The sequence below is a fragment of the Triturus cristatus genome, chromosome 1_2, assembly GCF_964204655.1.
Source record: "Triturus cristatus chromosome 1_2, aTriCri1.1, whole genome shotgun sequence".
NCBI lineage: Eukaryota > Metazoa > Chordata > Amphibia > Caudata > Salamandridae > Triturus > Triturus cristatus.
Window position 1 is genome coordinate 716,020,191 of NC_140580.1, and position 13,512 is coordinate 716,033,702.

The 13,512-nt window shown below is 41.2% G+C and overlaps 1 protein-coding gene across 3 annotated transcripts in view; it reads right to left on the reverse strand.

The window, feature by feature from the left end:
• Positions 1–13,512, reverse strand: part of SZRD1 (SUZ RNA binding domain containing 1) — a 30,939-nt gene that overhangs the window by 8,513 nt on the left and 8,914 nt on the right. For 2 of the 3 annotated variants that reach the window (XM_085608593.1, XM_085608592.1), the window contains exons 2-3: positions 13,220–13,269; positions 8,181–8,435 (exon numbers count right to left, since the gene is read on the reverse strand). In XM_085608593.1, the coding sequence (XP_085464719.1) occupies positions 8,181–8,435; positions 13,220–13,269 (305 nt within the window). The remainder of the gene's footprint in view (positions 1–8,180; positions 8,436–13,219; positions 13,270–13,512) is intronic. The other variant, XM_085608594.1, reaches the window with a different exon arrangement.

A 13,512-nucleotide genomic window follows, 5' to 3' on the forward strand; every position in this document is an offset into this window, starting at 1 on the left:
CGCAATGCAATAGGTCTCGCAGTTGTTAGAGTTTGAGCTATTGGCATTGTAAATGGCAATGCCTTTTATTTATGTGTTCGTTTTTAAAACATAAATAAAAGGCATTGTCATTTACAATGCCAATAGGTTAAACTGTCGCAAATGCAAGACCTATTGCATTGCAAATGCTTGTTACACATGGTAATACTGTCTGGGGAAAAATGCCACCTTATTAGTACCAGTCTAACAACCAAATATATAAATAAGCAATATAAATAAGCAACTGAAAGATGACCAGCTAACGTCTGTGAAGGGTAGTCCAAAGCGTGTGAAGATATATCACCAAGTTATTAGTAACCTTTGATCCTTCGGAGTTGGAAACAATTTATCTACAGATTATGCGCCAGATGAGGGATAATTATGCAAAATAAAGCAGAAACAGCAAACACAGTATCGCATAATTCCAGTGGCCCTCCCCATGACCTATTATATTTGAACTCTTGATGGTCAAACTGGACCCCCTCCATACCTGTCCATTGGGTGCAACGTGAGGACTATTATAACCCCCCCAGCCCCTACCTACCCCCTCGGCTGCCAAAACATACTTTTGCAGACAGTTCCATTTAAAGATGGTGGAGTGTTTCTAAGGATGGTGAAGTGGGTCTAAGGACGGTGGAGTGGGACTAATGGACACAATTTATTTTTTTGGTAGGCACAGAGAGATTAGGTGATTTGCCCAGAATCACAGGATGTGGAGTCGACCCCGAGGCTCGAACCTTGGTTTCCAGCACCAAAGTCGGCAGCTATAGCCATCAGATCACATCCTCTCCCAAGCTTTCTTCTTTTGACTCACTCCTGACATCGACTGCACTCTGTGCAAGTTTTTGCAAAGGTAAATATGAAAAAAGGGACAAAAATCCTGTCATGCTGGCGAAAAGTTGCTATTGTTGGACAATTTAAGAGCTTGCCCAAGTTACACCCGATTTGCAGCAATAAACAGATGCACGCATTAGAAAGTATTATCATCAAGGAAAAGTAAACAAATAATGTTTCTGTTGATTTGAATGTGCAAAGCAATCTTGTGCATAACAAGCATTCGCCAACTTTGCAAGGTACAGAGCATAAGGGCTGACTCAGAGAGGGCACCATGGCAACATGGGCATGTGAATATACCTTCAGATAATGCGCCATTGAAAACCACCCACCTTGGCGTCGGAGCCAATAACATGTGGGCTAAACCCAAGTCCAGCAAAGACATTGTTAAGGCCGTAGCAGCATATGGATGCAGAGAAGCATTTCAATGGATCGCCCAAGCTCACACGAGCTGCTGGCGTTGTTTTACTTGCGTCTGTGTACTGGCCTCTAGCAGCCCGCGGCACGCCTCTTTTCCTGCTGGAGGGACCTGCTTTAGCGCTTCCAACTAGTGCAGGAAAATAATGTTTTTACTCCACACCCGAAAACTTTTCCCTGGAAACAAGACACAAACATCTAACCAGGGAAGAGTACATCGGAATTGAAGCAGCCTTTTAACACCGGTGGCATGAACACTCACAGAGCGTGCAGCAATCTCAAAGCTCTCGGAGGAGCGGCCCCACGCATGCGCGGTACCTGTCACTTACGCGTGCCCAGTGGCGGCGCGTGCGGCCGGTGAAGACAGCGCCTGTCCCCTTCCGGGGCTCCCGTGGTGAAGAGGGAGCCCCGGCGCCAGAGAGGAAGTGCGGGAGCTGAAGTCCCAGGAGGGGGCCCGGGTGAAGAGCGGCAGATAGCTGTGCGGGGCTCCCCTGCCTAAGGAGAGAGCTCCGCGTCATGCTGGCAGTAGTGGAGCTGGAGTGCTCTGGAAGCGCCGCAGCCAGCCGCCATTCAGGAGGATTCCCCCCGCAGACCGGGTGAGTGGGGGATTCTCCAGTTGTCCAGTGGTTGTGCCGATGAAGGCACAGTGTCAATGTTCGTTTCCTGAGCAGACCTGCCGTTGCGGGCCACTCCAACGAAAGGGCGAGTTTAAAAAAAAAAAAAAAAAAACGAAAATGAAACTGCATGCTGGATTGCGAGGGAAGGGGGACAGCAGATGTGCGCGCCCCGTGGCTGTAAGCGCGTACACAGGCTCCAATCCGCCAAAAGCCTGCGCGTGCCCATCTCCTCTCCCACTTCCAAGGCAAGTCAGCAACAATAGATCTCGCTGGCGACAGCAGCGCTTTGCGCTGCGTTCGCCAGCCGAGACCTAAAAAAGACAGGTGACGCAGGAGCCACCGAAAAGCATCTGAAGAACCGAGGGCTGCGTGAAAAGTACTTTGACACAATCAACGAATGTAGCAACTGGTGAGGCTGGTGGATAGTAGACTTAAAAATGCGCGCACAAGGAACAGGATCACAATAGTGCCTAAATTGAGGCAGATGTGTTCTAGAGTAAAAAGGACAGACAAAAAACTGTTTGCGGAGAAAAGCATTTCATTTCCAAGTACCTTTATTTGCTTTGCGGTGTCCACCTACCTAGACAGTCTTATAGATGAAATGCATAAAAAGCCAACTAAAGATATCCAACGTTACAGATGAAAGTGTTTATGAATAAACTTACTTACAGAGGAGACAAAATATTGCTTTTGGGTCTGCAAATTGTTCAGTGTGTCTGGACTTTCCAGCATGTCCCAGAGATGCTATAACTCTAGGAGGCTTTTTCACAAAAGTACTGTTACCAAAAGAAAACTGTTACCCTGTGCCATTTCATGTATTTTAAGTGGTCTATGAATTTTTGGGACGTGTAAACACAGTTCCATAGCTGGACATTTGTTTAAAAAGACCACACTTTATAAAATAGCATCATTACTGTTGCCTTGGTAAACAACCCATATGCTCCTGCATACTTACACATGACTACAATGTAGGGAAATTATACGAGTACAGTTACCTAAAGAAGACATAATGACTTAAAAACAGATTGCTTGTTTCTGTGGGTAGCCATTTGAACAGTGAATGCACTGTGCATACGTGTTACCCAGTGAGCATGTTCCCAGCATGCTTATAGCTTTCTGTGCAGATCTTATTACGATTTGACTTGAAGTTTCAAAAGCAATATCTGCGTTGTTCAAATGGTTGTAAAAAAATTACGTAAAGCTGTTGTTCATGTGTATACTCAAGTGTGTTTTTATGCTAGATTTGAATTTTTTAGACATTTATAACCAAGCAAAATACACCCACAAATCCATTTCCACTTTGTACCCACTGCTTACGTCAAAATATCCAAGTCAAGAATATCGACCTGAACAAACCTCAACAGCAATCAGAACATCAACCTAAACATATAAAATGAAATGTAAATGTAGTATTCTTAACTCAACACCTAGTTACTTAATAAAATGTTGGTAGTCAATATTGTGGAGACTCTATACATACAAATTGATATTATATTTCAATATTGTGGTAGAACACAGACCCTGCTGGCACCTCTAGCTTCTACACTGTATTTTTTCCCTTCAAATTGGTGCAATGTTTCTTTACAATTCTCTGCATGCCATTTCTTCCTTCTAATTTTCTGTGTTGAAGGTCTACAACAGACCATCTATGTGCAGCTCCGGTCTCACCGATATATCAAAATAAACAGTTTCCGAAAGGTGTCCCACACACCTTGTGCATGCAGCATGTGTCCCAATACCCTCTGAGCATGCGTTGTCCTGGTGTGGTGCTGCACAGGTATGAAACTAGTGTGTCCTTGTAGGTCTGAATTCAGGCATGAAATAGCAATCGCATCTTGGTTGTTACCACACTTAATTGCCTTTTCAGTCTCGAGGAGGGTGTCAAGAAAAAACAAGCATTTGCAATGCAATAGGTCTCGCATTATAAAAGTGTGAGCAGTTGGTATTGCTAATAATAATGCAACACTAGCTATTGGCATTGTAAATGATAATGGCATTTATTTATGTGTTTGTTTTATAAAATAGATAAAGGCATTGTCATGAACAATGCCAATAGCTTACACTTTTGCAAATGCGAGACCTATTGCATTGAAAATGCTTGTTTTTGTTTTGATGCCAGTCGGTTGATCCTGTCAATTGTTGCGTTCTTTCATCTAGTTTTGTATGTTAATTTAGGTGGCGCCAGTGACCTACAGACAGCTAGGTGGAGGTTAGTGAAATGTAGATGTTTGAGTGTGAATTCGTCTGTGGGCGTTTTCATCAAAGAAATCGCTCTGCAGGATACGGCGACCTGTTGCTAAAATAAGGTATGCTGTTTGAGGGGGGATGTGGTAGCAGTAACAGTAATGCACAATGTAAGCATTTGTGCTATAGTTGTGAAAATCTAATGCTACGATAAAAAAAAAAAAGGCTGTAATAAAGTTTTGTAAGGTTGTTTCAGCAAAAGAGCGAAAGCGCATGTAATTTTAATTAATGCTTTGCATACAGTTATTTCTAATAAGGTAATGCATTTTTACAGCTGGTAGGATATGTTAGGGAGTAGAGTGTTTATTGTTGTAATTTGTGTGTAACATACACGCTGTACAGTGGTGTACCCTCCAAATAATTTAAAACTTTTGTTTGCACACTTACTTAACTGGCGAGTGTGCATTTTAAGCATGTTGGCATGTACCAACATTTCGGTTTTTTTAACGCCGCATTTTTTAAGTTGGATAATCTTTAGTTAAAAGGCCACATGTTCTAAACTATATTTGACCTAGCTGTACATTTAACAGTTTTACTAAAACATATCGTCTGCATACTGACTTAATTGGCCTTCATACAAGATTTCTTTGTGAACTACGTGACAATGTGAGGCAAACAAGGGGGGGGGGGGGGGGGAGAGAGCAAAGGAAGGGCAGGCAGTAACACTATGTATATGGGTGCACACAGCGTGTGCTTTACTGAAATAAATATGTGCACAAGCACTACATGTTAACAGCGCAGGTGTTAGGCCCCAAACAAAAAAAAACATGTCCCAGACGCAAAATACAAAGCGAATGTGCACCTATCCTAAAATGAATTCGGACAATCCCGTCCCTCCTTACAGGCACAAACATTAGGGCCTTGTATATATCTCCATGCCAAAGAACCTTAAAATTAAAAATATTTGCATGCCTACAATGTTTACAGGAGAAAAGCTAAAATAAAAAGCTAAGCGTTCCACACACACCACCCTAAATTAAGCTCCTTCCAAGTACTAATATTACGGCCCTAATATGACTACAGCCCAACAGATTTGCCTAACACACCGCAAAATAATAATAAAATGGTAAAAAGAATAGGATTACGGAGGAGTAGGCCACAGCACGTGTTAACACGTGATAACATATAAGGCCCCTGAACGCGATAACATTACGGCCCTACTAGAAGATTTCTTTGAGAACTACGTAATGATGAGGCAAGCGGGAGGGGGGGGGGGGAGGGGGAGAGCAGAGGAAGAGGGAGCGGCGAGAAGCACTATGTAAATGGGTGCACACAGCGTGTGCTTTAGTGAAGTAAATATGTGCACAGGCTTTGGATGTTAACGACGCATGTGTTTAGGCCCCAAAAAATATATATGTCCCGGTCTGGAAATACAAAGCGACTGCAGGCCTATTCCCCAAAGAATTTCTAACAAACCTATCCCTGCTTGGCGGCGCTAACATTACGGGCTTGTATAAATTTCCATGCTACAGTGCTAAGCGTCCCAGCACACACCACCCTAAACTAAGCTCCTTGCACGTACTAATATTACGCACCTAATTTGACTACGACCCAACAGTTTAGCCTAATACAACGCAAACTTGGCAAAAAAAATAGGATTACAAAGGAGTATGCAGTGTTTACCTCAAGGATGGAGAAGACGCAGCCTTGTTTACAAACACCTCGTCTGACTGCCTAGAAACAGCCTAAGGCTAAGTGGGTGGGGGTTTGTGGTGAAACTAAGTAGACACTGTCTTGGAGCCATTCCACAGCCTTATCTGTTGTTCTAACAAGTCTGGAGACTACAAACATGTGTCGACAAGTTAAAAGGTGGTCGTAAAAACATCCTAAGGGAGGACAGCAGTAAACAAGCACCGGAAAATGTAGGAAGAGGATAACAGTTTAAGCAATGGCAGCAGCTTTTGTAAAGGCAATTCTTTTATTACAATGTTTAGGCTTTTCCCATCATAAGAACATCTCCGGGATCTCAGTTCTAACATATGTATTCAAAGTATTGGTTTATAAACGCATTTAATTTTTGCTAAAAACAAAACTTAATCGGCCATTTAAATACTAAAAACAAAACTTAAAGAAATGAGTCTCGGCATGCACCGCCCTAAATTAAGCTCCTTGCATGTACTAATATTACGCAGCTAATTTGACTACGACCCAACAGTTTTGCCAAATACAACGCAAAATCGGCATAAAACTGCTAAACAAAATAGGATTCCTGAGAAGTAGGCAATGTTTAGCACTAGCTTAATATAATGCCACAGCACATGATAACATGTAAGGCTCCAAAGCGCGATAAAATTATGGCCTCATTAGAAGATTTTTTGGAGAACTATGTAATAATGTGAGGCAAGTGGGAGGGGGAGGAGAAAAGGAAGAAGGGGCGGGCAGTAGCACTATGTATATGGGTGCACACAGCGTGTGCTTTAGTGAAGTAAATATGTGCACAAGCACTAGATGTTAACAGCGCATGTGTTTAGGCCCCAAACCCCAAACAAGGAATCTCAGAAAAGAGGAGATGGTGAATATGATTTAAGAGGGGGTCTTCGATTTTAGCAAGTGATTTCGTTTAAAATGCACGATTATCATGACTTGATCCTGCAAAGTTGGAAAATCATTCTGTAAAATGTAAAATAAAAAGTCAAGTGATTTGACTGAGGCAAGACTCGAAGTGCACCAATGAGTTCTCGTGTCCGCAAAGAAGAGCCGAATTTAGAGGTTAGTCAGTCATTAGGAGGTGGAGGGTGCATTTCGATTCGGACCAAACAACCCATGGGAACATTTTGAAAGTGGGTAATGCCAAACAAAACAAGCGGCCGTGCGGCCGCAAAACTGTAAGTGATCGCGATCAAACATCAAAGCGGCCGTGCGGCCGCGAAAGTGAAAGCAAATGGTGTGCAGGCTGCCAAATGGTGGGGGATCTGGAAGTGCAAACGAGTGCTTTCAGGCTGCCAAATGGTGCGCGCGCCCGGAGCACATGCACTGTATTTGGAGGCCTGAAAGCACTCGTTTGCACTTCCAAAACTCGCTTACTATAAGTCTCGCCAGAGCAGCGCTAAAGCGCTGTCTCAGCGAGACCTAAAAAAGGTAAACTTTCTTTTGTAAACACTAGAAAAACGCGGTCTCTGAATTTTTTTTTCCAGTGCTATAAATATAAGCACCGACAACTACTGATTTGTACACATTTCTGCACGTAACGAAAGATGCTGGGAACCCCCACCTGAGTGCACAATAAACAGAATCTGAAAACAGGAAAACTACCTTAGTTATAGCAACATAAGAATTATTGAGTGATAAATAATTTCTTTAAAATTAGTTCTTTATTAAAATTTTGAACCTGGTTATGTAGCTCGTTGATCCCAGTGCTTACTGCAGAGAATAATGGTGGTTTGAAGGAATAACCAGTTGTTTACAGCAGTATAAAACTGCAGTAGAAAGTATTGGATATAAAAGAAAGGGTAGTTAAACTGTCATTTATAACCGTTATATGCTGTAAGCTGAACTTTTAATCAAATTAATAGCTCTGGGAAGGAACAACACTATCCTCTCCTGGCTGTTGACCTAGATTTCTGGCAATAAAGCTCATTTTGAAGACAAGGAACTTTCACGATAAATTAATTTAAACAGAGCTGGGTGAAAGGTGACCCACCCAAGAAAGTTATACCAACCACCTTCACTGTCTCCTTGGTAGCCTTGGCAATGTTTTTATTTGGGGGTTATATGGGGGGTGGCACGACTATATAATGCCTCAACTTTACAGAGGGACAGGATGCAGGACCCGAAACCTGAATCGATCAGATGACATGCTATCCTTTTCTGTCTCCAGTTAACGGATGGGTACTCTAAATGCATAAAATTTTATAACTTTCCTAGCTCTGATTAGGAATAACCTGTGTGATATCAAATTGTCACAGCTGGTAGTAATTTAAGAGCTTACTCTCAAAGAAATGTGCATTATCAATACGTTTAATAATATTCCATCAACAGCCTGACCAAATTGACTATTTTCAAATCACTGCTGATTCTCACACATTTCTCTCAGCTCTCAATGATGCTTACCTGTCTACCACAGGCTTTTCCTGTTCCTCCTCTGGGCTGGCACTCCCCAAGATTCGTTTCCTGGCTTCAGCGTACTCCGCCTCTCTCTGTGCCAGAGATTTCACGGGGAATGCTGGCTTGTTGCCAGAATTGGCGTTACTTGCCAAACCGTTGCTTGTGGGTCTCTTCAAGATTCTTATCTGTGGAGGAGGGCCTGCATGAATTGAGTCGTCCTGAATCACAATCGGGGTTTTAGAGGGAGGAGACTTGGACTTTCTGTTAATACAAAACAAAGACAAAACATTTGCAAGTAAAAAAAAAACGTGTTCATGCACTTCCAAATAGCACCATAGATCAGAATGTACTTTACAGTTGCCCACTCACATAAGTACAAGAATACGATCCAGAAGAAGCTTACGCGAAGGTGCAAGAGATTGGGGTTTAAATATAAAATCGAAGCACCTTCAAATTGTTTCCATGCTTTCTATGGATTACTTGCTGAGGGGAAGGAGGGGTCAAACAGTAAGCATACTAAAAGCTAGTAGTTCATTTTTTAGCTTTTTCCAAAAGATCTATTATTCTTCAAGCAAGCACTCCGGTATCATCAAAAGGAGTGGGCAGGAATAAGGGGTCACCAATACTTACTACCGAACAGGTCTTTTTGCCCCAGACCATATTCTAGGCTCACCAGAACTGCCAAGCTATTATGATGTTTCAACAACCTGGCTGGTATCAATTTTTTTGGGTTGATTCAGAGCCAAAGCAATTTTCAGGACTGTTCACAGTTAAAACTGAATGAAAAAGAAGGTGTCTGACACAGATTAGGTTCTTTCTTTCAGTAAACAAATCTAAAAGCAATAAAATAAATTGTCACGTCTCAGAGAACTGGAAAGAGCAGCTAATATCCGACCTTTTAGAAAATGTGCAGGCCTCATAGGGTCTCTTGTGATACCAGGCATGAGTGCCACATTGGAGAATGCTTTCAGCAGCCAGGTGTTTTTAAAGGCCAGTCTCGAATGAAGACGACAGCCATGTATAACTGGTCTATTCCAAATATCAAATTGCATTCCTCTCTAGGGATGTGGAAATAAAGCAGCCTCCACTTATTCAGACAATAGTGAACTCAAGACGAGAGCACAGAAAAAAAAAGTGAAAGTTTATTAAATTAAGAACCATCAACCACTTTAGTGAATGCTAAAGGTAAATGATTTTCTTCATAGTAAAATACAGAAGTGTTATATTTTGCTTTGGTCAAGTAGAACAATATGACTGTTTCAAATGAGGGACACCTTAGAATGAGCACAGGGTCAGGAGCCCTTATAGGGTGGTTGGCAAGCAAAGCCATTGGCAAATTTGGTGATCGGTTGCTGCACTACCAATAAGCTGACTTCTATGGGCTTAGGCAGCAACTATAGGGTGTGCAAACTCGTAACTCAAAAAACTGCAGAGGAGGCATGTTGTACTCCCCTGCCAATCCTAAAGCCCTTCTTGCTGTGCCACTTTCAATATGATCTGCATGCTTTGTAATATTTGTTCAGGGATTATGAGGAAGGACTTGTTTCAAAGCCTATTTTGTGCATTAAATAAAAAATGTTTTTAAAAACATCAACACAACATTTGTACTAGCTCTCGAGATGGACATCCCAATTGTCTAATTTACAATTCTATTTACCAAATACCTTACTGCTACAACAGCTGGAGAGTGCATTACTATTACATGTATTTAACCAATTGAGGAGCTAGCTATCACTTGTTAAGAACTATTCCCCAAGTCAGCTCTATTAGTAGCCAAAAAAATAATACTGGACCAGGACGAGGCACAAATCCAGTTTTTTAGGCAGGAGACAAAAGTACATAGACTAGCAATCCTGCAGACTCTTTCTCCATCAATGAACCAGATTAAGGCAAATTAATTTTCAAAGGAGTTGCAAGAATGCTCAGAAATGTTTTGACACATATAGCATAAACAAAGAACTTCATTTTTTGTGGGGCTCTTTCTAAAGGTCCTGCTCCTTAGGATTGCCAAGAGGAGACTGTAAATGAACTACACTTCACAAATCTAGGTTCATTCTTTATTGAGCTTCAATTCAGTGCTTTATCGTCACTAATTCAAGGTAATGCAAGGGACGGCAAATACCTACCCAACATGAGTAAAACTCTCCCTTCGTCTTCAGGGGGGGAACACATAAGGGTGGCCAAGATTTAAATGAGCAAGGAGACCCAACTTCTCATTCCAAGACAAGATAGCTCACACTTCCTACTTCCTCCAAAAGACAAGCAAGGGTGCAAGAACTCATTATGATGCAAAATATGATCCATCCTGAGAGAAACCAAAAACTTTCCAAACGTAGACCGGCCACCCCGTTGCCACAAAAAGCAGTTACGTCTGTTAAAGACTAGGAATGAATGAATAAAACATTAACTCACAGATCATTAGTCGTGGCACAACATAGGATAGAGAAAAGTTTTCTGAAATGTTCTCATTGAATGCCAGATGTGAATTTTGGTTTCATTATGAAGCGAGAACGGTCTTTTGCAGACAGGTCCATTAGCATAATCCTCTCCTCTGCAGCTTGAGAGGCAGCCAAAAGACTCATTGCCATGATCACAGTGAGAGAGTTATGAAAAATTGTTGTATGGGGTCGTCCGAAAGCCCAATACTTTCATGAATGGAGCAAACTCCTTGGCTTAGATGATGGGGCATGAACCCTGCCAACAAAGTACTAAAACCCCTCTCCTCAACACTTCCTGACAAAAGATTATATGTATAGAGAGAGGGCTGTAGTGTGCCAAATATTTGGCAACCCTAGTACCAAAAAAAGAACATTTTGTTAATAGGGTAGATATGTAAGAACTACGGGCAGTATCTTCCAAAAACGGAGGACACATTGGAAAAAAGAGAAGCGGGCCACATTATTAGTCCACAACCAAAACCTGTGGAACTATATCAGTCACTGACAGCAGATCCTGACCAACCAAATTACAACTGACCAGCTAAACATGGCACTTTATTCAAACTTTCCACAATATCCCTATCACTTCAGACATTATCTGTTCTAGGAATGTTATCACTCCTTGCCTTAAGTATGATAAAGCAGCTTATCAGTTACACACAAAAAAATTATTCTCATTCTTTTAACCACGATAGCCAATCCAGCCGAAGAGAAGTCCAAAAATTTTTTTTTTTTTAAAACAATGATGGTGGCACCGAACTCCCCTCATCTCTTACATAAAAATGTTTTTCAAGATAGAAAATATTAATTCAAAACAACATCTAATCTCACTACACTTCAAATGAATATATGCAGACCTCCGGTTGAACCCATAATCAATCCACCGGACCTTTTGAGTGCCTCAAAAGCAAGGTGAAAGGGGAAACAAATACAAAAGCTTCACTCAAACATCCTTGACAATTGAGTTTGCCTTACAAATTTTAAATGATTAGAGGGAAGGCTAGTGTCCATCCTATGACAAACGTTACATCCAAATCGTATCGAAAGAGCAATGACAGAAGAAAACCAATGACAAAATAAGAAAATTCTCTCAATGGAACCACCATAAGGAAAAAAAAAGTGTCAAAGCTCAGCACATTGCTTTTGTCTCCTGATATGAGTCAGAACAGACACCTTTAATGGATGCCTATATATTTAACTGCATTGTCGCTCAAGTCTGCAATGCTAAATGTCTTATACCAATAAAAACGGCTTCATTTTTATTAATGAAGAATATCAACAGAAGAGAACAATTATTTTTTTTAAGGAAAAAAACGTATTGTGGTCTCACACACAAATCCCATTGCTATGAACATTCAGACTATAAGCACTACAGGTGCAAATTAAGAATTACAATAATAAAACACAATGGGACCAATGTAATTATATATACACAGCTTGCTTAGCACTCAATGCACACTTTATTTTAGGAGGAACATAACCTGTATATGATTAGTAGCCATTTCGAATCATATTTTTCATTAAGTCTCTATCATAGCTATTGGTGGACTTCTCCAAATGTTGTTATCAAGCAGATACAAAAACCACAAACACCACACAATTATGCAAAACACTTCTTTTATAATTACAGTCGGAGCAATACAATTCAGTTAGCCCTGCTAACTCCTGCTGTGCTGCCTCATGAGCCACATCCTCAAGATCAGTGTAAGAACAAAACAGCTGCTTCCACTGTCAGAGTCCCCAATGCAAAGCCATGGTGATCCGATAAACAGACTCTTCAAGCTCTCAGCTTCTGGTCACCCTGAAGGGCTTCAGTACCATTATCAAATTTAAGAGCACCGAAAGGGCACAAAACATCCCAAGTAAAATTGCAAAGCTCCAAACATTAGGTAGAGGAAAGACAAACGGCAATGGCTTTAAGAGGACAAACACCTTGCAAACACCGTCACGACGTCAGCAGTACTACCAAACACTAAAGATGTAAAACTCCTAGCAGTAATTTAGTACCTGCTACAAAACATCAAGGTTTGTGGCAGTCTACGGTTACCTACGAAGTTCAAGCTCTTGGTAGAGCCCAACACCCCCGACATGTCTACTAGTGCAGTCTCTAAAAATCAAAACATATTTTTTTTGAGTATTGCTTTACATAAAGACATGATAAGCAAATCACTACACATGAATATCCCACCATTAAAGTGCCATCTTACCCTCCGACCACAGTCATGCAAAGCTCAAACTTTATACACTTGCTGAATTCAATTTTTGAAATCATTAATATGTAACCCTAGTTATTCATCCCCTGCATCCCACCCAGTCCCAGAATGAATGCTTACATACTGGTGACAAATTAATAACTCAACTTTGATGACGAACCAGAAGTGCAATTTTTTTTTTTTTACAAAATCATCACATTCTTAAGACGTGTGTGCTTTGAAAAGAAACTTGCAATATATAGAATACAAATCTCAAAATTGAGTCTACTCTGATCTTTCCAGGGAAACCGGGATTCTACTGCAATAACCATCCTCATTAGAGTGCAACTAAAATAGTGCAAATAATGACTTCTCCTGCCTTGCTGCGGGCATGGAAAGCCTCTTGAAGCCTTACCTTTCCTTTTGTGTGATCTTCAGCTTTTTTTCCAACCTTCTGTCTATTTCCTAAGAAACCAAATAGAGAATGGAAAAGCGCTCTTAGACTGCAATGCTCTGGACCATATCATACATCTTGGTAGAGTGAGCCTAGCCCGCTGCATGCAACACCGAAAGTTAAGCAGCAAGCTTTGGACTCTCATTCCAAATACAAGTCATGATGGCACCTGTCATGCCCAGAAATATAGCTTCACCAACAATGACAAACACTAATCCCGGAAAAGCAACAAAGAAAAACATTACGTTAAATCT